The 27,008-nt window shown below is 34.4% G+C and overlaps 1 protein-coding gene and 1 long non-coding RNA gene across 12 annotated transcripts in view; one reads left to right on the forward strand and one right to left on the reverse strand.

Annotated features, from left to right (window-relative positions):
* The window catches only part of LOC101887707 (sodium/potassium/calcium exchanger Nckx30C), a 315,709-nt gene that overhangs the window by 26,585 nt on the left and 262,116 nt on the right, over positions 1-27,008 (forward strand). For 10 of the 11 annotated variants that reach the window (XM_020039501.2, XM_020039504.2, XM_005191182.4 and 7 more), the window contains exon 2: positions 8,421-11,569. In XM_020039501.2, the coding sequence (XP_019895060.1) occupies positions 10,087-11,569 (1,483 nt within the window). In that variant the 5' untranslated portion in view covers positions 8,421-10,086. The remainder of the gene's footprint in view (positions 1-8,420; positions 11,570-27,008) is intronic. The other variant, XM_020039502.2, reaches the window with a different exon arrangement.
* Positions 7,029-7,611, reverse strand: LOC109614177 (uncharacterized). Its single transcript, XR_002195420.2, has 2 exons — positions 7,397-7,611; positions 7,029-7,337 (listed from the first exon to the last, which is right to left on the reverse strand). It is a non-coding gene; the product is annotated as an uncharacterized LOC109614177 (long non-coding RNA).

Here is a 27,008-nt window from a genome sequence, read left to right on the forward strand (position 1 = left end):
GTACACATCCTAGAATGCAATAGTAATCTTTCACAAATTTCGGAAAACATCCATTTCGTCTAGGCGTTGATGAATCGTTAAGCTAGTAAGTCGACAACTTTACTCTTTAAATAATATAGATAACAAACATTATTATTTATTTAGATGTCAATTTAAAAAAATTGTCCCGCAATTTGTTCACCACAATTGAACACATTTCATTATTTGGCCACTGTAAGTGGAGTTTTCAAATAATAAATATAGCAACTCTGTCCTCACCTACATGCAGGCAGACATACCCACATACAGCTCGGGAACAAAGCGGCAATGGCACTAGCCCAACATAGTCATAAATGCCAGAACGCAAAAAAAACCAAATGTGTAAAAGTGGATCAAAAAGGGAGGTGGTAAAAACTGGGTATCAGTGTTAGTAGTATCAGCGCACAATGAACAAAAGTGAAAATGCAAAAGACGACAGAGAGCGCGAGAGAGCTGGTGAACGAATGAGACCTAGTCCGGCCGAGAAATCATGTGCAAAATTGTCATTGTATGCGGCATACACAATGTAGAGCTTATTTTGTACTCTTTTTGTGAAATAGTTTTACTCGTTATCCTTTGAATCGCATATGTGTGTGTGTGTGAGTGCGTCCACAAAAATCAGCTGTGTTTTTCATAAGCAAACAAAATAATTGTCACACAAAATATTACAGCTTTTCCGGGATGGAGTTGCTCTCCATAATATGTTCAACCATAGAACTCTCATATTTGTGAAGAGAGGGAAGAGAGGATAATACCAATTGTAAAGTTTAATGAAGTTGTATTCATTCATGGCGGAATTAAGAGTAACAAGATATTTTGAGAGAGTAAGAGAAAGGGAAAACGATGTAGGGGAATGAGAGTACAGTAGAAGATTTAAAACAATAAAAAATAGAGTTTGAATTGGAATACAGTTGTAGCTCTTTGGTTCATTAGAAAAGAGAAATGTTTTGAGTATTTTTATGAGTGAATGATACTTTGAGAATTGGCTCAATTTATACGACTCCCAACCAGCGTGACCGTTGTGCCACTAAAGTATCAATTTTGCCACCTTTTTTGGGCTTTGATACCTTTGTGCCACTTTTTTATTTTGATCCTAAATGAGCCACTTTTTTATACATTATGCCACCTTTTTTTAAACTACATATATTTTAATCTAAACGCTTTATTTAAAACAATGAAATGAAATGAAACAATGAAAAGCGTCGTACGCTGCCATTTCCAATTTGCGATAGCAAATTTCAGAGCGAACGCTCTTATATTAGGTGTTTGTAAGTGGTTTTCGCATGCTCAAAGTTGTCAACATTGTTCTGTTTGTTTATTTCTGGAACAACTGTTTAATTACATTACTATAGCCTGATATTCGGTATTTTGATGATTCTAGCGACATTATTTACCGGAATTGTTTCAATTTTCGCATTTGAAGTTCGTAATGGATATTACAGCCTGTGACAGAAAATTGTTCGTGCAGGTCCACGTCTTCGTATAGCCCCCATATTACGGTACCCTAGATATACAGTCTTTTGTTGATTTTAGCTGCATTATTTACCGGAATTATTTCAAATTTTGTATTTGAAGTTCGTAATGGATACTACATTCTATGCCAGAAAATTGTCTGTGCAGGCTTATGACAAAAGTTGCGTATGCAGATAATATCCGGCTACATCCGGTATTTTTAAGATTTTCATAGAATTTTTAATGGATTTTAGTTTTTTGAAAATTGCCAAATTTGTACCATATGGTGGAGGGTATTCAAAGTTCGGCCCGGCCGTCCGTCTGTCCATGTATTTTTGAAAACAAAGTACAGTTCGCATTTATTACCCTATCCGGATGAAATTTTTCACCAATCATTTGTTTGGCCCAAGGACGAACTCTATTGAAATTGGAGATAATCGGTTAAAATTTAGATATAGCTCCCATATATATCTTCGTCCGATTTGCCTTTTATTGTGCACCAAACGTGTAATATCGGCCCGAAAAGTATGGAATTTTGCACATACAGCCAAATTAAGCCTGAATATAAGTATGCCAAATCGCGTCAGATATAGCTATAGATCCCATATATATTGTTCATCCGATTTGTTATTTTTGTCCTCCGCAGCCGTAATATGCACTCTATAACAACGATATTCAGGTAAATATATCAAATACAGCTCAGAAATATCTTTGCCAAATTTTATCGAGATCGGTTCCGATTTGGATATAGCTCCCATGTATATCTTTATCCGATTTCAAACTAATTGTGCACCAAATGGGCAATACAAGTCCGAATTTAAAAGATACAAATGCTTCGGCATATTTAGTCTTTTGAACTTTAAACTATAATTATAATCATAGCGTGTATGATTGAGTTCTCCCATAAGAACTTTTAATTGTTATGCGGAGCGCTACTAAATGAGCATAGTGGTGTAGGGTATCATAAAGTCGGGCCGCCCGACTTTAAGTCTTTCTTTACTGGTTAAATACGCAATATGTACATACATATATTATTACTATATAGTATTACATATAAATGAATTTGTTGTTTTGTTCTAAACTGGTATTTTTTAAATAAAATGTGAAATAAATTGTGCCACTTTCTGTGCCACCATTTAAAATGATATGTTCCACTTTTTTCAAGAAATTATACTTTTTATGATACTTTTTAAAAATTTCCAGCGGTCACACTGCTCCCAACTAATGTAGATTAAGTTGCCTATATACTGCTTGTCATTAAACTCTTCTAGTTTTCAACCTGTGCCAGGTTCAAACTACTATTAAAGATATCGGTAACAATTTTTATACCTTCCACCATACATTGTATGGAGGGTACATTAAGTTCGGTTTCGGGGGGTACATTAAGTTCGTCATTTCCTTTGTAACTCTTCAAAATAATAATTTTAGACCCAGCAAAGTACATATATTATTGATCAGCGTAAAATTATAAGACGAATTAGCCCTGTCCGTCCGTCTTTCTGTTGTAATCACGCTACAGTCAAAACGAATTAAGATAGGAAGCTAAAACTTTGCACAGATCTGCATTTTGTATGCAGGCAGGTTAAGTTCAAACATGGGCTATATCGGTCCACGATATCATATAGCCCCCATATAACGGTACCCCCGATATTCGGTATTTCCATGATTTGAGCCACATTTCCAATGGAATTGTCTGAAATTCTGCACAAGGAGTTCTTTGTCAGTTCTTTATTGCCTGAAAGATATCGTATATCCTCCATATAACGGAACCTTCCGATGTTTGATGTTTTTATGATATTAGCCACATTTTTTAATGGAATTGTCTGAAAATCCACACAAGGAGTTCCTTGTGAGTACTTTATCCCTTGGGAAAGAATTATCTATGTAGGCCTACGATATCGTATAGCCCCCATATAACGGTACCCTCCGATATTCGGTATTTTGATGATTTTAGCCACATTTTTCAATGGAATTGTCTGAAAATCCACACAAGGGTACTGAGTACATTACCCCTTAGAAGAGAATTGTCTAAATAGGTCCATGATACTAAAACATGGACCTATTTAGCCCCCATATAACGTTACCCACAGATATTCGGTACTTTCCTGATTTTTTCGACATTGTTCACGGGAATTGTTTCAAATTTCATACATAAAGTTCGGAACCGTTACTACAGCTTATGACACGAATTACTTATGCAGGACCATGTCTTCGTATAGCCTCATATAACGGTTTTCATTTGAGCGGCATTTTTCGACGGTTTTTTTTTTTTTTTTTTTTTTTTGGAAAATTTTCAAGTTTTTTCCAAATGGTAAAGGGTATAAAAAGTTAGGGCCGGCCCAACTTAGCTGTTTTTTTTTACTTGTTAATAGTAATTAGTCTCATATACCTTACATTAATTATATTAGGATATATCAACTAATTCATACTTTTATGCCATACAATTTCACACACACTCTGTGGAACACTCTTGATCAAAATGAAATTGAATGAAATCGAAATGAAATTTCGATCGAAAGAGTTCCTTTATAAGCATTTGCAATTGATGAAAATTTTCATAAAATAACTGCGGATTTTCTGTGACATTCGATTTATAGTTTTATCAATGAACTGAATCAAGCTTCAAGTTAATTTTGATAGATATTGGTTCGATGTAGAATGCGATGCTTCTATATAGTCAATGAACTATACAGTTAGTAGCAGACGATTTTCTCTCTCTATCTCTCTCTCCCTCTTTATTTCTGTTCTGATAATAATTCTATTCAAATTTTCACATAATAATTTCATACTAATTAATTAAATAACCCGTGACATAATGAGATAATAAAAACACCGAATGTCGCTCATTTCAAAAATGTGTGACTAATACGATCGTTATTATATGTCTTATCAGTAGCTCGTGAATATTAAGGTCAGGATCATTGAATTTGGGAACTCATGCTAAATTGATAATTTAAAAAATGCAATATTTGACTATTCTAACAAAATTGTGTAAACAGTTGATTGAAATTGTGGAAAAGTTAAACGTCTCTCGAATTGTACGCCGTGTTCTCTTCGATAATTTAAATTTAAAGTGAGAAATAGAAAAATAATATTTAAAATATAGAAAATCAGGAGGATATTCGAAATTTACGATATGTTTTTCTTTTTGTTGAACAAATATAACACTTGTCTGTGCAGAATAATGGCTAATCTTTAACAATGAGGTACCAAAATCTAAGATCCAGATGTCAATACTTACAAAAGCTTTCACTCCATCTAAGAAGAGAAAACGTAATGTTATAGCCATCCAACCGCTTAAGGCTGTTAAAAGCTTTATAATATCAAATGTTGGGCGGTAAAGTCATATGGGAACGAAAGCAGAAATGATATTCGAAAACTTTTCGGGCTCAATTATCTAACAGTTATATTTCATTGGGCCACATCGTTCCTGATGGACACTATATTTAGAAAGTACGCCTGCAGTTCTTTCAAGATTATCTATTGTGAATTTCTAGGAATTTAAGTCGTCAAATATATTTTATTTCACTTATAAAAATTATGTGCCGTACTTGTACAATAGGATATTATTTGTTAAGTGTAGGATTTTGAAGATGTTAGCCATATTTTCACACTTTTTGGCTAAAATCTTGTCTTTTGCGTTCTTCGGGGTAGAATACCTTCCAACATAACATATTAATTGTAGATATTTATTACAGACCAATCCAACTCAAGTCGGTGTTCCCAACCTCTTTTGTATTGTGGGTGACAAATCCCAAAAGGGTTTGAATTCCAAGACCAATGTTTTATTGAAAAATATTGCCAAATATCTCGATATAATTTCAATCAGGAGGTAGAAATATGTGGACAGTCCTCATGGACCCACAACAAAAAGTTTTTTCTAGGAAGTGTTCTATGCTTTGAAAAACAAAAATACAAATTCAAACCCAAAGCTATTGGAAAGTGGGGCCAAGACCCACGAAATGGCTAACAACATAAAGTAAATTTATATGAGTTTTGTTTCAATATGTGGTCCTATATTATACATATATATATTAACATATGGGAAAGGTTTTTGCTTTATAAGAATTTAAAATACTAAAAATAGTTAAAATAAATACAGAATATGACTTAAACGTATAAAACTCATGAAATCCGGGCTTAACCATAAATAGGGACTTAACAAAAATAGACCGACATGACCCATTTGTATCAAATCTTACGAAAGGTAGTTCAAAATATTGGGATCCCTTTGCGTGTTGTTAAGTTAAAAAAAAATGTCAAACGCCATAATTTTTACATTTTTTTAATTGCGATAATATTCGGTACCACGGTCAATTAATACGAGCGGAGAGCGACCATCGGCTGTTATGGCGGCGGAGTTCTGGTGTCCAACCGAAGGTGCACATTTTCAGCTGACCTCTTTGGCAAGTAAACACGATAATTTTGTTTGTTTACAAACTGCTGGACAACGAATGTTTTCTCATCGGAAAAGCAACTCCTTAGCTCTTTTGAGTCTATTTTCTTTCTGTTGCGGAGTAAGTTCCTGCAATTTTGGGAATTTCAAATCACGCTTGAATTCCATCGCGAATAACTTTTTTCTGGAAAATTCTCACCAAAATGCTTTTGTACGCTTGTTAACAAAATAATGAGGAAAAACAGCTGTCGGGCGAGTGGCTTAGAAATGACAGCAGTCTGAAGTTGGTTGCAGGTTTTTCATCTCACACTGTAGTACAATTTAATATTTTGTCGTGTTTCAAATTTAGTACCATTTAGTACAATTCGCACATTTTGTACACATTTCCAATACCACCTCCATATATCAAACTTACTTTCCAGCCATGATTCTCATACCAAATTTAATGTCATTTTTCAACTTTTTCTTAACCTTAGAGTTCGAATTTCAAGAAAACCTTTGGGACATCTTTTCTGCATTCCATCTGTGACTCTCATTCCAAGTATTAGAATTTTAGCTCATTCCGTTTGTCCAATACAATGTATTACATTTTTAGTACATTTTAGTTCTCATTGTACCATTTTAGTACAAATTTGCAAACAACTATCCTTTTCACAGGCCTATGCACTAAGACTGGCCGTTGTGCACAATTTCAAGATTCTAGCGTGAACGCGTACACAGCAATTTTTATACCTTTCACCTTGGAACGGAAGGTATATTCCGTTTGTAACTTCCATAAATATCCGTCGTATACTCCATAAAATATATACATATTCAGAATCAGCATAAAATTCTAAGTAGATTTAATGTTGTCCGTCCGTCTGTCTGTTGAAATCATGATACAGCCCACATTATTTGACGTACAGCGTAAAAATTTAGCAAAACAATTTGTATTGTGTCTAAGATGGTTGTTATTGAAAATCAGATATATCGGTTTACGTTTTGGTATAGTCCCCATATAATGATACCTCCCGTTATTTCGTGATTTTATGATTTTTGCACAACTTTTTTTCTACGAATTTGTCTAAAAATTGGTATATGTAGGTCATAATGGGTTTTACCCAACATACCAAATTGACTTGAGAATAATATTTTAATAAGCTTTCAAAAATAAGCCTTAAGCTTGAGAAAATCTTGAGAATGTATTGAGAAATGCTTGTTTAACAATTATAGAATAATCGAAAGGGAACCCTTATTCATAAGCTTATTCTTGTAATTGCAGAATAAGCTTACGAAAGTAATATTATATCAAGCTTATTTTTTCAATGGTATAAAATATTTATTTTTTAATTATTTTACACATTTCATTCATTGATCGCCATCCCAGCTGTCGCTGCCTCCTGTTGCATTGATACCTAGATGATCTCTTTCGCATCTCCTCCACTAATTCTTCACTTCTCTTGAATTCTTGCAACTTTTCGACGCCTCTATTCTGAAATGAGATTGAAATAATATACACTACAGATTCCCAGATTTATTATTCATCATTACCTTAGAGTTTCGTCCAGAAATGGGTCTTAAATTCGCGTGATTTTGATGTTAACCAAAGAAAATATTTTTTTGTCGACAATTTTCACAAAAAAAATCAAAACAAATTTGTCAACAAAGGACAGATTTGAGAAAAGTTTGTGCAAAAAAGTTTTTATCTAGCATTATTGAGGAATTCTTACGATAAACTATTTTCATAATATTGTTCACAAGCTGTATTGTATTTTTGGTATGTTGGGTTGTTTCACAGGTGGAACATTGCATGTATAGGTTTACGTTTTCGTACGGTACGGTAACGGAACCTCCGATATTTGGTATTTTGATGATGTGTACTACATTTTTTCACGAATTTGTCTAAAAATTGATATTTGTGGGTCATAATGGGTTCTAGATTCGGTGGCGAACCATTGCATGTATAGGTCCACGTTTTTGTGTAGTCCCATATATCGTTACCTCCCGATATTCGGTATTTTGATGATTTCTGCCACATTTTCCCACGAATGTGTCTAAAAATTGGTATTTGTGCATAATGGGTTCTACCTGAAGGTTCTAATGTTTCTTTTGCCCTCAGGTGGGGGGTATTAAAAGTTCGGCCCGATCGAACATATTTTTTTGTTACTTGTTATAATATAATAGTATAGTTTTACAATAAATTTATTATTTTAAAATGTTACCTTTCTTTTACATTAAATCATTGAAGCGGATTGTAACCCTAAAAGTATGCCATAGAAATGCCAAGGAAAAATATGAAGGAATTAACTTAACATATGACCCTCACATGATGTGTAATCTGGGCTTTTGGAAACAAACAAAATGATATTTAGAAAATCTTTATAATTTTCGAATAACATTAAATTGACATCTGCAGGAATATGGCTATAACACTTTATCAGCAAAAAATATAAATTTTGTTTTTCTAAAATTAGTTAATGACTATATTTCACATTTTCTTCAATTGAAACGCCTTTTACCACTGTTTACGCAATAACTCATCTCAAATTTGTATTTTTTTCTCTCTCTCTTACAGAACTCAAAACCTTTCGAGAACAAATAAACTCAACAACTCTCCTTTTTACTCTCTCTGTCACAACGATGAACGGCTCTTACACTCAAGAGACATTGAGCAACGAAAGCTAATGGCGAAATAAATTACTCTTCGTATTGACTTGAACTCTGCGTATGAAATTCACCCTTACTCTCACCACTGCTCCTGTGCTCCAATGCGCACACACTCCATTGTATTGCATACAACTAGGAGGCAATGAGACCTAAAAAATGTGTGTGTGTGTGTGAGTGTTTCTGTGTGGAAAAAGCGTGCGCCTAGAAGCTATGCTATAACAATGTATGAAATAGCTTAACGAAAACTAGAAAAATAAACGAGTTATCATAACGTTTAGAACACGCGAGTGAAACACAACGTCGCCATTGTTGTTAAACCAGCGAAGCAGAAAGAAAAAGATTCCAACTAAACTTTTGCTTAAATGTCTGCCAGCCTGCTAGCTCCAAAGGCGGCCGAGGAGCAGCAAAACTAAAAAAAAAATTCTTTTATAGAGAAAAAAGTGGCAAAGAAATTGAAAAGTGCTATGTGAAATTGAGAAGCAAAGGAAGTTTTCAGCCTTTTTTTTTCAAAAAAAGGCTGGCGCTGATTGGGTGTGTGGTGTTATTGACACGAATTTCTGGAAAATAAAGGTTATTGTGGTGTTATGGTGTTCTCAAAATATTGCATACTTTAAGGCATACAACAAATAAGAAATAATTTGTGTTATTTTTCTTTAAGTATTTCTTTCGGTTACTAATTCTATGGTTTTGTGTGTATGTTATTTTGTTCCCTCTTTGTCCCAAAGAGAAGTAAAAACTCAGCAAAAGGAAAAACAGAAAATTTTCGGTGAGCACAACACGCGCCTACATGATTACACAAAACATTTGTAAGCTAGAGCTTGCCTGTTATACACACACCATTCGTTGTGAATGGCTGCGTTAAAACGCATGAAAAGAAAATAAATGGCAAAGAATGTTGTATACAAGAAAAATAAAAATTAAATAGAAAAAATAAATTGATAATACGCCATGAAAAATGTGATAAAAAAATACCTAGAAAAAATGTATGCTAAACTAGAGGCGTTATAAAATAAATTAAGTGTTATATTAAAAAAAAATAAAAAATTGTCTTCACCAAAAAATTAAAAAAAAAACACAACTAGTTTATATAAAAGAAAATTTAAACTAAAATCTATTTTTTCATTCTTAATCTATTCCTGTTCAATGATAGCAAAAATAACAGAACAAAGCACCCGTACATTTTGAAAAAAAAAATTATAAAACAAATTTAAAAAATACATAATTATGCTAAATAATAAAATTTCCTAACCCCCAACAAGCCGCCATTTGCCCCCCTTAATTTCTCGATAACAACTAAACAAAGTAAACAAGAATACCTTACCAAGCAACGACAACGATAACAAACGGTTTTATTTCCCCCCAGAAATAAGCAAAAACAAAAGAAGAAAAAAAAACAAAAACAAAATTTATAAAATTAACAACAAATACATATAAATAATCCAAAACCGAACCAAAACAAAATCCAATTAAATTTTTTGCACAAATTATTGACGATCAAAAAACAAAAAAAAAAAAAAAAACCACGCCGCAGCATCAGCCGCTTAGCTTTGTTCTTAACGTTTTCCTGGGGTCCAATGTTGCAGCAACACAACGCAACATGTCTTCTGTCAGCAACAAATTTAGTCAATACTCAAACGGTTACGCCCCCCGCCCAAAGACAACATGAAATCCTGGAGACAAAACCAACATCAACAGCAACAACAGCAAATCTCCAAACATTGGTCGCTGCTGAAGGGATAACACTTGGCCCTCTGCAGAATGGTGGCAACGAACAACAGCAGCAATTAGCCAAAACTAATGAAAATGTTGCCTTGCATAGCTCTGTACCAAAAAACAAGCTACCAACAACAACCACTTTCATCCCAATCTTAAAAAATGGGTCATACAACAATGCACAAAAACAAACCAAGAACAACAACAACAACCAGAATTCATCTCAGGGCAGACAATTATGGCATGTTGTCGGGTCCTTGGATGATGTGAAAAATAATGATTTCCCTGATTTAACAACTAAAATGAAGGCACAAATCTTATACCAAACACCTTCTCTCTTAACAGAAGCAACAACAGCAGCAGCAACAAAGTGGCAGCAACAGCAAACTCTAAGCAAAATGTTGCATGATCACATTGCAGTGCAGTCGCTATTAAAGCCAATAATTGACTTTATTCCAAAATCCATAAAAGAATCATTAGATTTTAATAGTCGACGGAGAAGAGGTCGCCTAAGGCCTGCGAAGGCGGAAACAGGAACAGAAACGGAAACGGAAACGGTAGCGGCCGCATCTCGAACAGCAACACCATCAACATCATCTGCTAGGGCAGCTCGTCGTCGATCAAATGTGCCAGCAACATTTGTCCAAGTCAACAAATTTGCTAAACAATTAACAACGCTATTGTTAACATTGTTGTTATCGTTTCTAAGCATTACTTTTGTAAATAAACACAACAGCAACAACAACTTAGTATTATCATTAAATAAGATTTTGAAAAATAAAAATCGTAAAAAATCGAATCCAGCTGATGATGATGATGGCAATGATGAGGCCGAAATAAAAGGAGAACAAATTCCCATTCATAGGCAAATCTCTTCTCACAACAACAACAAAAACACAACAACCACATCGTCATCAGTATTCTCATCAAATGGCACCTCTCGTCTACTCTATGCATTGCTCTTTTTCGCCATACTCCTAATAATACCCTCTCACGATCATATGGTCTCTGCGGCCAAACCGAAATCGGCCACACAACTACAGCAGCAGCAGCAGCAACAACATCAGGATCACAATCAACAACAGCAACATCACAACAATAAACCCAACATTGCCTATGCTGCTGGTGCCGATCATGTCCAAATCGACAAAGAGGGCATGCTCTTAACACCACCCTCCTATCAGGGTGTCTCATCGCAAACATCGAACGAAGAGGGTACGGAATATTTAACAGATTCCGAGGAGCAATTATTCGACGATGAAAAACAAAATCTAAATATAGTCGAAGAAGAAGATGCCGCTGAAGAAGATATGGATCGTGGTTCTTATGAAAAGGATGGAAATGGTAAGTCGAAAACAAGAAATAGAAAAATCATAGGTTTTGGGTGGAACTGGTATCTTAAAGTGATCTAAAAATTGTACTTCTTTATATTTTGAAAAAAAAATTACAAGTAAAAAAAATATCGGTCGGTTTTGCCGACAGGTGTATACCCTCAGCCAATGTTCTATTATTTAAATATATTTTGACTTCTGTTATGATTTTTCAAATTGTTGACCCTATGGAGTAGGTTACGAAGGAAATGGGTCATTTCGTAACGGACCTATTCAAATATGATATAAATATTTCGACGTGCCAGTTTTGGACTATATTGGTTACTTCCTTCGCTTTATATGAGATATGTGAAAACTTTTAAGAAAAAGTTAAAATGTACGTTAGGTACCAGATATAGGAGACAGATACAACTATTGGTATGGGCAAAATTACAATTTTGTGCGAAATCATAAATTCCATATTCATCCCAGGTTTCTGGTTGAGAGAAATATTTAGTTGTAAAGAATCGCTGACTTGTTTCACAAGTTATGACAGATAAAAGTATTGAAAATTGTGACCCTTTGTGGGTGAGATATCAGAAGGGGTTCACAGATATACATTATTTTCACAACAAAAATGTTTGTATGTGTGAAATTTGAAGAGCATTCATTGAATATTTTGATTTTCAAAAACTTGAACCCTATGTGGGGGAGGTACCAGAAGAAATGGTCCTGTCTCTACCATCTTCATAACAGATTTTTTTTATTGATAGAAATATTGAGATCTACCAAGTCTGAAGGGAATCTGATGTCAATTTCGCGTTTTATGAACTTCATGGATATTCAAAATGTTTGCTCCTTTTGGGGGAGGTGCCAGAAGGTGTGGACCAATATATCCCATCCTTACAGCAGCTCTTGTGTTAGTAGAAATAATGGGATGTGTGAAATATGAAGAGAATGTGATGCTTATTTCAGTGATACTCAGAATGTTAACCCTTTGTGGGGGAGGTACCAGAAGGAGTAGACCGATATTGCCCATTTCCGAAACTAATCTAAGTTTGATAATAATATTACGATGTAATAAGCTTGGACCAAATCGGATACATCCTTCAAAAGTTATAGTTTGCACCGGCCAGACCGACAGATGGACGGACAGACATCGCAAGATCGACTCCAAATGTCCTGCAACGGATTTGGTGCAAATAGACCTAGGGTCTAAAACCGTTATTTCATTGAGGCACATTTTGGCCGTATCAAATGATATTTACCCTCTGTAGCAAAATTGCTGAGGGTATAAAACCCATAGAAATGGAAATTGACAGGAATATTCTGTTTAAAGGAAGTTTTTTTGTGTGAATATAAAGTTAATTTTGTCAATTATTGCACAAGACAGACCAAGAGTTTCGACAGTTTCTGCAATTGAGGCACACAGTAATGAACACAATACTAAAAAAATATTAAAAAAAAAACTGTAAAGAAAGTTCTAAAGGCGGGCGGGGCCGATTTTATGATACCCTACACCACTTTGCTAATTTAGTTGAGTTCCACTTAATAATTAAAAGTTTTTATGGGAGAATTCAATCATACACGCTATGATTATAATTATAATTTAAAATTCAAAGGACTAAATATGCCGAAGCATTTGTATCTTTTAAATTCGGACTTGTATTGCCCATTTGGTGCGAAATTAATTTGAAATCGGATAAAAATATATATGGGAACTATATCCAAATCTGAACCGATCTCGATAAAATTTGGCAAAGATATTTCTGAGCTATATTTGATATATTTCCCTGAATATCGTTGTTACGGAGTGCATATTACGGCTGTGGGTAACAAATACAATAAATCGGATGAACAATATATATGGAAGCTATAACTATATCTGAACCGATCTTCACCAAATTTGGCATACTACCTTCTAGACTAAATTCGGTCGTATGTGCCAAATTCCATCTCATTTGGACAAATATTAGACGTTTGGTGCACAATAAAGGGTAAATCGGATGAAGTTATATATGGGAGTTATATCCAAATCTGAACCGATCTCGATAAAATTTAGCAAAGGTATTTCTGAGCTGCATTTGATATATTTCCCCAAATATTGTTGTTACAGAGTGCATATTACGGCTGCGGAGGACAAAAATAACAAATCGGATGAACAATATATATGGGATCTATAGCTATATCTGAACCGATTTCGATAAAATTTGGCATACTTATTTTCAGGCCTAAATTGGTTGTATGTGCAAAATTCCATACTATTCGGGCTGATATTACACGTTTGGTGCACAATAAAAGGCAAATCGGACGAAGATATAAATGGGAGCTATATCTAAATTTTTACCGATTATCTCCAATTTCAATAGGGTTCGTTCTTGGGCCAAACAAATGTTGTTAGGAAAACTTCATCTCAATCGGATGATAAATGCGACCTGCAGTTTGTTCACAAAAATACATGGACAGACGGACTGACATGCATAAATCAACTCAGTAAGTGATTCTCGTTTCCTTTTGGCTGTTACAAACAAATGCACAAAGACATAATACCCTGACCACCTTGTGGTGTAGGGTATAATAATTTTTGTTTGAAGAAAATAGGGGTTTTCAAGAAACAAATTGTGGCAACACTTTGTTAATAATCGTCAATTAAGAAACTAGTGAAATTTGGTAGTTAATTTAAATAAAAAATAAAAATTGTAAAATTATTTGTGTATTTGTTATTAAAACAACATTTTTACTACTTGAATTGGTTTAAATGTTACAAGTTCTCATGAAAATACAATTTCGCTTGGAAAATTAAAAGTGGTTTCAACTCGAAAAAAAATCGTTTTTCATTTTAAGAAGAAGCTAAATACTGATTTAATACCATTTTGTTCGGAATTCGTTCCCATTACATGCCAAGTAAAATAAATATGGTTCATTTTTTAAAGATTAGGGAAACAAATAAGTAGATATTTCCCTTCCATTTGGATATTCGTATGGGTAGTTGTTTTATTTCGTAGTTAATTTCAAATATCAAAGTAATTGATCCAATGATTTTTATTTAAAAGACGGACTTTCTTACATTTCTTCTTTCGAATTCTATATATTTTTCGAGATATCTACGTTCTCTAAAAAGAGTGGAGCGATAACAAGAGAAAATCACTTGTTTTTGATAGAAGTTTAAGCACAGAAGCGTATGTAGAAGAGGTAAAAACGATGTTAGGTCCAGCAATGTTTAACATTTTATATCCTTCACTATCTGAAAATTTGGATTTTAACCAAATCGACTATCCTCGAAACTCTTAATATGAGGAAATTATGTTATGTGCGTGTTGGGTAACTAAAAGCCCAAATTTCACAGAGAACCCAAAATATAAACTTTAATTTGATTTAGTTAGAAATTGGGTAGAAACATTCAAAATACCGTAAAACAGTAGGTACTTTTATAAGGGGGCAATATTCAAATGTGAACAGATATAGCACATTATTAGTATCACACAACTATGCCAAATTTTATTTATTTATCTTTAAAATTGAAGATCTATTTTGATTTTAAAACACGGACATATGGACGGACAGCGTTAAATCGATTTGAAAACTTTTCCTGATTGCAAATATATGTATTTAATGGGCACCGACGAATATTTTTAGTTGTTAGAAACAGTATTCATTTTTTATTAAATAAGAATATCGGTCTATATAGATGAAATAAATCGAAATCTTTGACATTTGGCATTAAAAATATGCTCGATTGAATGCAAATTTACCGCACTGCAAAATTCCGCTTGTTAAATTTCTTTAGGATCGGATTCTGACCAATAGAGTCATTGCCATTTACGTAACCGAATCGTATGAATTTGTCTCACACTCAGCCTTATGACTACGGAGAGTATATGATACGGCCAAACGTGCATTAGCGACATAACAAACCCGTTTCAGGACATATCTCTCATAACATGTGAAACAAGTCATTCCAAGACGTGAATATGGAATATTATAAATGTTCCTTTGGTACCTCCGTCATGGGGAGTAGATATAATTATATAATAAAAAGTCGATCCTATGTATATCTATTGGTTCCTCCTCCACAAAATATTAAAATTTTGATTAACATTATTCCCACAAAATTGGAAATAAATACTTTAGTTTCTTTAAATTTTGCACATCCTCATTTTTATACCCTCCATTTTAAAAAAAGGTCATTCCGTTTGTAACATCCCTTAATATCGGTCATATACCCAATAAAGTATAAATATTCATTATCAGCATAAAATTCTAAGTCAATTTAACGAGGTTCGTCCACATTACCCAGCCCACATTATTTGACGTAGAGCTTCACAATTTGGCAGAATAATTTGTAATTTGTCTAGGATGGTTGGTATAACGGTGCCTCCCGATATTCGTCATTTTGATGTTTTTTGCCACATTTTTCCACGGATTTGTCTAAAAATTCGTATTTGTAGTTCGTAATGGATTCTAGCTCCTGTGGCGGAACATAGTATCTATAGGTCCACTTTTTCCTATAGAGCAGATATAACGATACCCACCGATATTCGGTATTATGATAATCCTAGTCACAATTACCCACGAAATTGTTTCAAATTTGGTATTTACGAAGACTTGGTAGAAGACAATACTTAAAGTATAAAATTGTCTGTAGAATTTACCGTTTTGGTATGGCCCCCATAAAACGGTCTCACCCACTTTATGGTTTAACAGCATTAAAGTTTTTGGAGTTTAAAGTGGGACACGTTTGAATTCATATATTTTTTTAAAAAACATGTTTTCTTTACTCAAAGTTTTAAGGTATTACAAGTTCGGTCCGGCCGAACCTAATGTTTTTATACCCTCCACCATACTATGGAGGGTATATTAACTTTGTCATTCCGTTTTGCAACACCTCGAAATATAAATTTTAGACCCCACAAAGTATATATATTCTTGATCAGCATTAAATTCTATGTCGATTTAGCGATGTCCGTCCGTCTGTGGAAATCACTCTAGCTTCGGAACGAATTGAAGTAGAATGATAACATTTTACTCAAATGTATGTTATGTCTGCAGGACTTTTGGTATTGGAAATGGGCCATGTAGGTCTACGTTTTCATATAGCCCCATTATGATGATACCTGCCGATATTCGGTATTTTGATGAATTGAGCGACATTATTCACCGGAATTGTTTCAAATTTGGTATTTGAAGTTCGGAATCATTACTACAGCTTCGTACCACATCTTCGTATAGCCCCCATTCAAAGGTTTTAATATGAGCGGTATTTTTCGAAGTATTTTTTTTTTTTGAAAATTTTCAAGTTTCTACCAAATGGTGGATGGTATGAAAAGTTCGGCCCGGCCGAGCTTAGATGCTTTTTTACTTGTTTCCTTTCAATTATTTTAATAATGTTGTTTTTCTATAGCTCCTCCAAGAATAATGAACTTTCTTTTTTATCAAACCTGTTGTTGGATCTTTATTCATCCACTGATATGTCATCATATTTGAAATAATATTTTTGTAATTATTGAAAATTCACTTAATTTGTTTTTGAAATTACTCGACCATGCAAAACAGAAAAACTGTTCTTGCGATATCTGTTAGCAACCGATATTAAAAGCTTTCGTTGCCTATATTTTCCTTAGTCTATGTCTTATAGACCTATGGTGAGTCGGGATCTCACACACACGCTTTCAGTATAACAAATTTTCTTCATATCAGACGGAGATATTACAGTTTTATTCCACTTCTTTATGTTTAGGTATTTCATATTTTAAGGGGAACGTGGTTTTCAGTCAGAAAGCTGTTTCCCCGGTATGGAGCATTTTGTGGTTATGAGGCAGATTTTCAAGAGATTTTTAAAAAAATTAGAACTAAATAAGGATAGTTTTGAATTTGAGTATTTTTGGGAATTTGAGCAACATTTACCATAAATTTTACTCTATATTAGGCCGTACTCGAATTGGCGTTTCTGTTTTTTTTTTTGATTTTTTTAATTTTTCTCATAGTGGAGAGTATAGCAAGGTGACTCATCTGAACTTGGTTATATTTTTCTTTTATTTTCAAGAACATGAAAAACCTTTGGAAATCCTCACATTTCGTTTTCCTTCAACATTTTTCTTATTTCATTTAATAAAACATTCCCATTCAAGGATACATTATTTCATGACTTTGCCTTGCACAAAATAGGAAAGCATTAAAATAAAGGCCATAATGAATAATTCTCGATTAATATGAATGAGTAAAATAAATGTTAATGTTATTGTAATGGCCATAGGTCTTCTCAATAAAATCGGGGCTTATGTAAATACGCGTCGAAGAAGAAGAATAAACAGAAGAAAAGCAATCAGAAAATAAAAGGTAAATTTACATTTAATACTACATTTGTGTCGAGGACAAATGCGGAATTTACCTATTTCAGCGAAATTACAAAAAAAGAACAACGTTTCTTTTCCACAGATAATGAAATACACTTTTATTGTGCCAATTTTGAAGGTTATTTGTGCGTGGTGTTAGTCCATTTTAAAAACCTTTCATTTCCTCACCTTAAAATCAACAGAAAAAAAACGGGCAATGGCAATTGTGCTGGAGTAATCTGGCCATAAAAATGAAATGCATAAACTTTTTTATGAGAAAATTTCACACAAAACTGGAACTCTGAAATGAGAGGGGAAGACGCAAAATCAGCCCAGAGTCCATCATAAATACTCTGGGCTGGTATTGCGGTATGACTTTTATGATTGCTGATGATGGTTGAATGTCCGCAAATGAAGTCGCAAAAAAGGCAATTTTAATAGAAAAATGTTAAAATGAGGTCACTTTTGTGGGTGTTTTTGTTTCCATCTCACCACCCCCCGCCATACATTGCTGAGGTGATAAGAGTGGAATGTGGGTATATAAATTTTGGCCAGCAGAGAAAAATATTTATTTTTTGGCTTTGATTTTCCAATGAGGTGCAATTGCGTGTGTGTGTGTAACAAGGATTCTGATGGGTCCACAATAAATCTTTTTATTTCCTGTATTGCCAAATTTTCGAAGAGTAATCAAGTTCTTTGTTGTGTTTTATTGAATTTTTAAGCAAATATATTTAATTCATTTCCAAATTTGAGGGAACATGCGGCAATTATGGCTTAAGAAAATAATCATAGAACTATAACATTCTGGTTTTAAAAATTGTTTATATTATTAAATAGAACGAAAAAATCCAGCAAATTTAATGGCTTTTTACAATATACTCGAAAACTAGAACCAAACAATTATATTATATTTTTTATATTATTATAGACATTCGAAGTACAGAAAATCGGGAAAACACTTTTTTAAGGGGCTCCAACTAAAATAAATACCGAAATGTACCATTTTCAATTCTAAATATACTCGGAGTCTAAAACATTGCAAAAATTATCGTGATTTTCAACAGGCAGATAAATAGATTGAAAGAGGGCTGGTAATGACTGAGATAGAGATGGCAAGTTAAATGTAATGTAATGTTCGATTTGCTCGTTATTTGCCCTCAATGTTGTCCAAAAATCTGTAACTTATAAATGAAACGTCCTTACCTTTCTTATTAAATCCAAAGACTTCTCGGCAATAAAACCCTGTATTATTGACTTAAAATCAAAAAATATGCTACGATTCCGAACTTTTTCAGTTGTAGAGCTAGTCAAAAAGAAAAATTAGAAATCTCTCTGTGTAGTAAAAAGCTTTTAAGCTACGAAGATTGTCATTCCGCTTGTAACTCCTTGAAATAAGCATTTTAAACTCCACAAGGAATATATAAAGAGTGAGATAAGTAAAATGAAACAATGTTAAACGCTATATTTTTTACATTTTCTTTTAAATTTTATGGAATGAAAGCAAAAAATGTCGGAAATAGCATCAAATTTTATAATAAGTTTAGATTTGTTCGAATTGGTCACCTTTGGCACAAATTATAGCCTTCAAACGGTCAATGAAACCGCCACACGCTGCCCGAATGTTGCTCGGCGGTATTTTGGCCCATTCCGGATGAAGCGCTTGCTTGAGGTGATCGACACTTTGGTATTTTTTAGTGCCAACCTTGCTTTCCAAAATACTCCAGACACAATAGTCCAACAAATTGGTATCCGAAGATTTTCCATTGTGCGCTGGAAATGAAGGGAGGAACCTCATTTTGTAACTATTTTTGAGTGGCGCGTGCTGAGTCCTGTTGGAATGTCCAAGGCCTGAAGCCAATGTGTTTGAGTGCCCAAGACTTTAATACACCCTCCAGAATATTTTTGCGATAATATTCGGCATTTATTCTGATGCCACGGTCGATTAATACGAGCGGAGGGCGTCCATCGGCTGTTATGGCGGCCATGACCGGCACTTGAGTTCTGGTGGCCAACCGAAGGTGTACATTTTCAGCTGACCTCTTTAGCAAGTAAACACGATCATTTTGTTTGTTTACAAACTGCTGAACGACGAATGTTTTCTCATCGGAGAAAACCAAATTCGGCAGTTAACAACTTTTGGCCAGGCGAAGCAATTCTTTATCTCTTTTGAGTCTATTTTCTTTAAATGCTGGAGTGCTCTAACGATAGCAACTTGTGGTTTTCCAGCCAAATATAAAGAAATCACATCATCATGCTTGAATTCCATCACGAATAACTTTTTTCCAAAGATTTTTTCCAATCATTTAAATTTTGACTTAAGGCAACAATATAAGCAGTGTATAATAAACCGTTTTTGTTCAAAAGTCTGCAACTTATCAATATATATCTATGCTATTTCCATTTTTATAGAGAACTGTCCTTATAGGTCCAAAGGTCCCCCATAAAACAGACCTTACTTAGACCCCATATAAATATATATTTTGTTGACTTATGTCACATTTTTCGAAAGAATTGTTTCAAATTTGGAATTTGGAGTTGGGCACTACCTTCTTATAGTCCCTATATATCTGTACCTCCCGATGTTCGGTATTTTCAAGATTTTAACCGCATTTGTCACAGATTTTTGTTTTAAATTTGGTTCTTGAAGATCTTGGTGGGGGCTCTATCTATGATAGGAAATTGCCTAGACATATATTAGTACCTCCCGACAATTTGTATGTTGGCAATTTTAGCCACATCTGTTAATGGTATAATCTTAAAATTGTTATTTAGAATTTGCCATAGGCACCACCTTCTCTAGCAGATAATTGGATGTACAGGTCACGTTTTCGAAAAGCTGTCATATAATTATAGCATCCGTTATTCGGTATTCAAATAATTTTAGGGGAATTTTTCGGCAGATTTTTTTTTTGAAATTTTGCAAGATCCTTTCAAATAATGTAGGATATTAACATAGCTGCTTTTTAATTTTCCATTTCCTTACAAGTCGGACTGAAATCCAATTTACAATTCAGATAACTTATTCGAAAGAAATCCTATTTGAAATTAAGTTATTTTTTATTTTAAAATCATAATAGTCATTCGATATTCGAGTAACGTGTTTAAAATTCAGTAATTATTCTCGAGGATCAGATTATCATCTTTTTAAAATTCGGATATAAAAATAAAAAAACAGGCGCTTTATAGTATGGGATAAATTAACATATTTAAAGGTTAAATATATTTTATTATATTGGAAATCTATAAAGAGTGGAGAGGGGAAATGTAATCCGTTCAAATTACCAAAATATCTTTATCTGTTCAAAACTTGCAGGTCTTTGGCTAGTACATACCAAATTGTGGAATATAATTTTTTTGATATTTCGAAAATTACTAAACATATACAAAATTGTGGCCATATCTACGTGTTTTTTGGAAGGTGGATGTAACATTTCTCCCAATTTTGAACGACGGTATTTTAACTTTGTCATTACAAATTGAGAAAATTTTTTTTTCAACTGCATAAAGTGTATATATTCTTTATCAGTGCACATTTCTAAGACGGTTTTCTCTGATTCATCAGAGGTAATCACTCTAACCTTTCAAGGGACTAAAATGTGGCTCAAGATAATGTTATGTCTATAAATATTTTTCAGTCAGCTTTTAATAAAAAATCGAAACCAATTCACTAATCCTTTCCATACTGGGAATTTTATAGTGTCCTTCCTTCCGTCCTTCTTAAATGGTTTTACTTAATTTGGACTTCTGGATGGATATAAACCATCGCTGCACAAAAGTGTCGATGCAGGTTCGTTACGATAAAGCACTCGTACCATGGTGCCACACTTTAGTGCTGAACAGATACATGCGGATATATTTTTCAATGTCTTCATTTCTTGCTTTAAAAGCCCGGCCCGCTCAACTACATTATATCAGAAAGCGCCTCTTTTTGTAGAACCTATTTTTACCATGAAAAGTTCAAAGGATTTATAACAACACGGTGCCAATAACTCGAAATTGATATGAGTCGGCCTATGATTTTTTTTCGAATATCTTATAAACAATAAATCCTTGGTCTATCCAAAAAAATAAAATCAAAAAATAAAGTGTTTATGAATATTCGTAAACCTTTCTATCCCTTTTAAGAAATAGACGCTTCCACGTTTTCGCCTTATTTAAATATGGGAAAAACTCACCTATTAACCTCAAATTAATGTTCCCTTTCGTCATAAATTCCACTATATTTTATTTCTTTTCGCATGCCAACAAAATGTCCCCCTACCAACATTTATACCAATTTATACCTCGAACGGTGTAAATACATTCAAAAACCCCTTTACCACCTACTTAAGCTATTTCGTCACTACATTATTACTGCTGCTGGTGATGACCAAATATGTGGTGGCAATAACGATGACGTTATTATTTTGGTTTGTTTGCGCGTAAAAACTAACATAAATCTAAAGTTCTTAGCTTTAAGCTGTTTCCCTGGCCAAGTCAGTAGTTTACCCCTTATTTGGAGCACAACACATGTACACTCACATACTCACACACACTTGGGCCCCTCTCATCGTGTGCTAATAATATTTTATTCTCTTTTGAAGAGTGGAATTGGTGCCAGAAATATGTTCCAATGCGAAATAGATATATATGTGTAAAAATGTGGGTGAGGCAGTTCCCTATATATTTACAGTCAGTAAAACAGGCTTAGACTTCTTGATGTGTATGAACAAGTGCAGATTTCCAACACCAGAGACTCTGAAATGGTTTTGATGGAAGACCAACATTTATCCACCTCCCCCAAAACTTTTATGTCTAGGTCTCAACCTTAAAAAAGACACACATTTCCTTCCTCGAATGCATACCCAACTACTCAATAGTTTTCGAACATAGATTTTCACCAAACTTTATTAAAAACCAACTTACCCACTTACCGAGATTTTCGGTTTTCTTGTCGTTCTCATTGAACCGGAGGAGTCCTCTTTGTAAGGCTTGCCAAAAAAGTCTTTGGTTTTCAATATTTGCTGACGACAAAAATGCAGTTGGCTCGGCTTCGTCTTCTTCTTCTTCTAGTTTTACTGATTTCATGTTTGATTTGATTTCAGTTGTTTTCTGGGTGTAGTGTTGTTTTTCTTCTCGTTTTTCAGCTTGTTCTTCATCTCCTACATCTAAGCACTCTCGAACGATGAGGGGGAAGGAGAGGGAGGAGGGGTACCTAACAAGGTTTGCAATGCCGTCTTTGCATGCTCTATCAAAGAGCACAAATTTGGCATAAATTGTATTCTCCTTGAACAAGTTTTTTTTTTCTGTCCCTTCTTTTTTGTGTGATTTGCCAAAGTTAGTGCAAAAACGAATACGAAACGAAACTGCAGCAAATGATGTCATTGTTGTTGAAAATCGCGATTGCAAATGGCAACGAAAAAAAAATAATAAAACTTTTTAAGGACATAATGTTGGAAATTACGTCGTTTAAGAGTAGATACGAACGAAAGGAAAAAAACTCAATCCAAAATGTTAGTTAGCTAGTTTTTCACCATTGAAAATAAAGTTCCTTCAAAGAGAGATAATGAGTAGAGAGAGTCATTTTTTGAGGGAGGTGGAAAAGATTAAATAAATTTTTATTGCATAAAAGTATGCAATAACTTTGCTTAATCATTTTTTAATGAGTTCCTAAAAGTATGCACTAATTTTCGCTTGTATTGTGTCTATGATGATTGGTATGCAAATTAGGTATATGGGTCCACGTTTTGATATAGCCGCCACATAACGGTATCTCCCGATATTCGGCATTTTGATGATTTTCTCCACATTTTTCCACGGATTTGTCTAAAAATTGGTATTTGTAGCTCATACAGGTTGAATTAAAAAAAAAACTCCAACAAAGTCTAACGCCATAATTTTTACATTTTTTTAATTTTTTTTTGAATGAAAGCAAAAAATTTCGGAAATAGCATCAAATTTTAGAAAAAGTTTAGATTTGTTCGAATTGGTCACCTTTGGCTCGAATTATGGCCTTCAAACGACCAATGAAACCGTCACACGCTGCCCGAATGTTGCACTGCGGTATATTGGCCTATTCCCGGCGAAGCGCTTGCTTGAGGTGATCCACACTTTGGTATTTTTTAGTGCCAACCTTGCATTCCAAAATACTCCAGACACAATAGTACAACGGTTTGGTATCCAGAGATTTTGGTGGCCATTGTGCGCTGGAAATGAAGCGAGGAACCTCATTTTGTAACCATTCCGGGTGGCGCGTGCTGAGTACGATGGAGTCCTATTGGAATGTCCAAGGTCTGCGGCCAACATGTTTGCGTGCCAAAGGCTTTAATACACCCTCCAGAATATTTTCGCAATATTCGACATTTATTCTGATGCCACGGTCGATTAATGCGAGCGGAGAGCGACCATCGGCTGTTATGGCTATGGCGGTCCACACCATCACCACGGCCGGCGCTTGAACCGAAGATGCACTTTTCCAGCTGACCTCTTTGGCAAGAAAACACGATCATTTTGTTTGTTAACCAACTGCTGGACAACGAATGTTTTCTCATCGGAGAGAACCACATTCGTTAGCTCATCACTTTCGGCCAAGCGAGTCTATTTTCTTTCTGATGCGGTGTAAGTTCTTGCTTTTTTGGAATTTAAATGAGCTCATTTTTCAAAATTTGCCGAATGGAATATTGCGATTTGTTTAGCTCACGAGCCATTTTTCGGCCACTGCGACGCGGGTTTCGATCAAGTTGCTTCTTTACTTTTCGAACCATTTCTGCTGATGTTGCTGTTTTCTTCCTTCCACTTCCTTGACGTCGGGACGCAGGACTTAGAAATGACAGCAGTCTGAAGTTGGTTGTAGTTTTTTCATCTCACCCTGGCATAGACCATACATATGTATACACAATTGCTTCAAAATGTTCCTTTAAAACTCATCATTCTCTTTCAATTTTCAATATGCCTAAGAACTCTATAGTTCTGCCGAACTAATTTAAAAAATCACCCTAAAATTATCATGTGTCACAGATTGGACTTGTATAGCAAATTATCTGCCGGAGATGGTGGTGATTATTGCGAACTCCACATACCAATTTTTAAATAAATCCCTAGAAAAATGTGACAAAAATTTACCAAATATTGAATATCGAATAGGAAGTGGTACCCATTATGAACTCAAAATATCAATTCTCGTGGGAAAATGTAACAGATGATAGCAAAATACCGCACATCGTTAGGTTCAGTTATATAGGGGCTATACGAAAATGTGCAATTGTGTAGACAATTTTTAAGAGAAAATAACCTGATTTGAAAAAAAACTCCATCAAGCTATGTCTGCATGTATTGTTATATAGGAACTGTACTAAAATTTGGACCTGTATGACCCCGTTTTCAATATCTTAAATTCTATAAAAATACTCCTCAAATATAAGTCAATCTACCATCCAGATCGCTAAAAAAATATCTTTGAAAACCCATGACTCTGACTCTTTTAGTTCCTCACAAATTACCCTTCTGCGGCTCAAAGTACATCAGAATATTTTCTGGAAAAAGCCAGCATGTTCGCTTTTTTGTCTGTCAATAAATATTGTGAAAACCCCACCATTTTGGATTTAATGAAACATAGCCTTTAAATAAAACCATTCATGTCTCTTAGTATTTTTCTAAAAAAAAAAAATATTAAAAAAATAAATATTAAAAAAAATATCCTTTTACACTTGTCTAGGCGTTTTGAAGCCAACATAAGCGGAATACGCCGTCCTCACAAAGAGCTGCGTAATATAAAGTTCCTTTCTTACATCAATCTCCATGCTCATTCTTATACCGCTCATTATCTTCTTATCTCGTTTATCACATAATTTCCTTGACATCTACACGCCGCAAAAGAATACATTTTTTCTTTTGTTTCAAGGCATAATCTTCAAAATTATTATATTATTTTATATCTTATGAAAATTAACAACATCTCTCCTTGGAATATTTAGCTAGCTATCTAACAAATCTCTGTAATCACCGATGGGCCCGGCCCGATTGTCGTCTTCGTCATCGTTTCCAATTTAAAGCCGCTTCGCTGTAACAATTTTCAAAATTACAACCATTAATTTGTGTGTTTTCCACTTATCCTATTCATTCGGCTGCGAAACTCGCACGTATAATGTGGGAATTTATTAAACGCTGCAGCAGCAGCAGCAAGAAGTAGGAGAGAGCAAAAAATACGAAAATCGTATAAATTGTAGAGCTTCATTAAAATTCATGTTGCATACTTTTAGGCTAATGACAAAATATACCCAAAACACCAACAAACATTTAATGTGGGCCATGCTCAAAAACACATGTATGTAAATGTGTTTGTGTATGTGGTATTTGATTCTTCGAGCAGAGGGAGAGAGAGATATATAAAAAATTAACGATAACCTGAAAACTGCCTTCATGCCTGCCACTCATGCATGATTCTGCCATGGCAAGATTGTAAACGATAAAAACTTAATTACACAAATGTCGTCTATTGAAATTCCCAAATAAGCCGCTCTCCATATCAATGTCTCTCTATCTCTCTTTCTCTCTTGCACTTGGAAGTTTTGAGTGTTCGCTGTGTAATTGGAAAATATTAATTATAAATGAAATTTAAATTGTGTCGAATAGTATACAAGCGGAAAACATCGCAAAAAATTAGTTAGTCTTATCGATGGCTTAGAATGTCATGTTTGTTTATTTGACGATTGGACGTTTGGTTAGTTGCTACACTAAAATGCAATTTATTTACTCTTCTTGGGTTGTTTGTTTTTTTTTATTTTATTTTTTGCCAAATCAATTTAAGCAGAGTCCAAGGTTTTCGCTGGCTTGTCTGTGTCTGTATCTCTTTTTCACTTTGGCAGAGGGTGTAGCTTGGCGTTTGCATTCCCTGAAAGCGAATGAATGGAACTGCTTTGGCCATTTGTGACAAGTCATCCGGGCGTTAGTAGCTAGTGACTAATGATATTTCCGCCTGACTGAATTGTGATACAGTTTCATTTATTTTCTGTTTCACTTTTTTGCCAAGCGAGGTGACTGTGACTCTGTGTGAGTGTTTCCTTTTATATTTAATGCCACTGCTGGCACCTCTTCCTCCTCCTCCTCCTCCTACTCCTCCTCCGCCTCCTCCCCAAAGTTGTCCCTGTTTGAAGCTATCTGGCA

This window comes from Musca domestica, unplaced genomic scaffold (genome assembly GCF_030504385.1).
Source record: "Musca domestica strain aabys unplaced genomic scaffold, Musca_domestica.polishedcontigs.V.1.1 7, whole genome shotgun sequence".
NCBI classification, from domain to species: Eukaryota; Metazoa; Arthropoda; class Insecta; order Diptera; family Muscidae; genus Musca; species Musca domestica.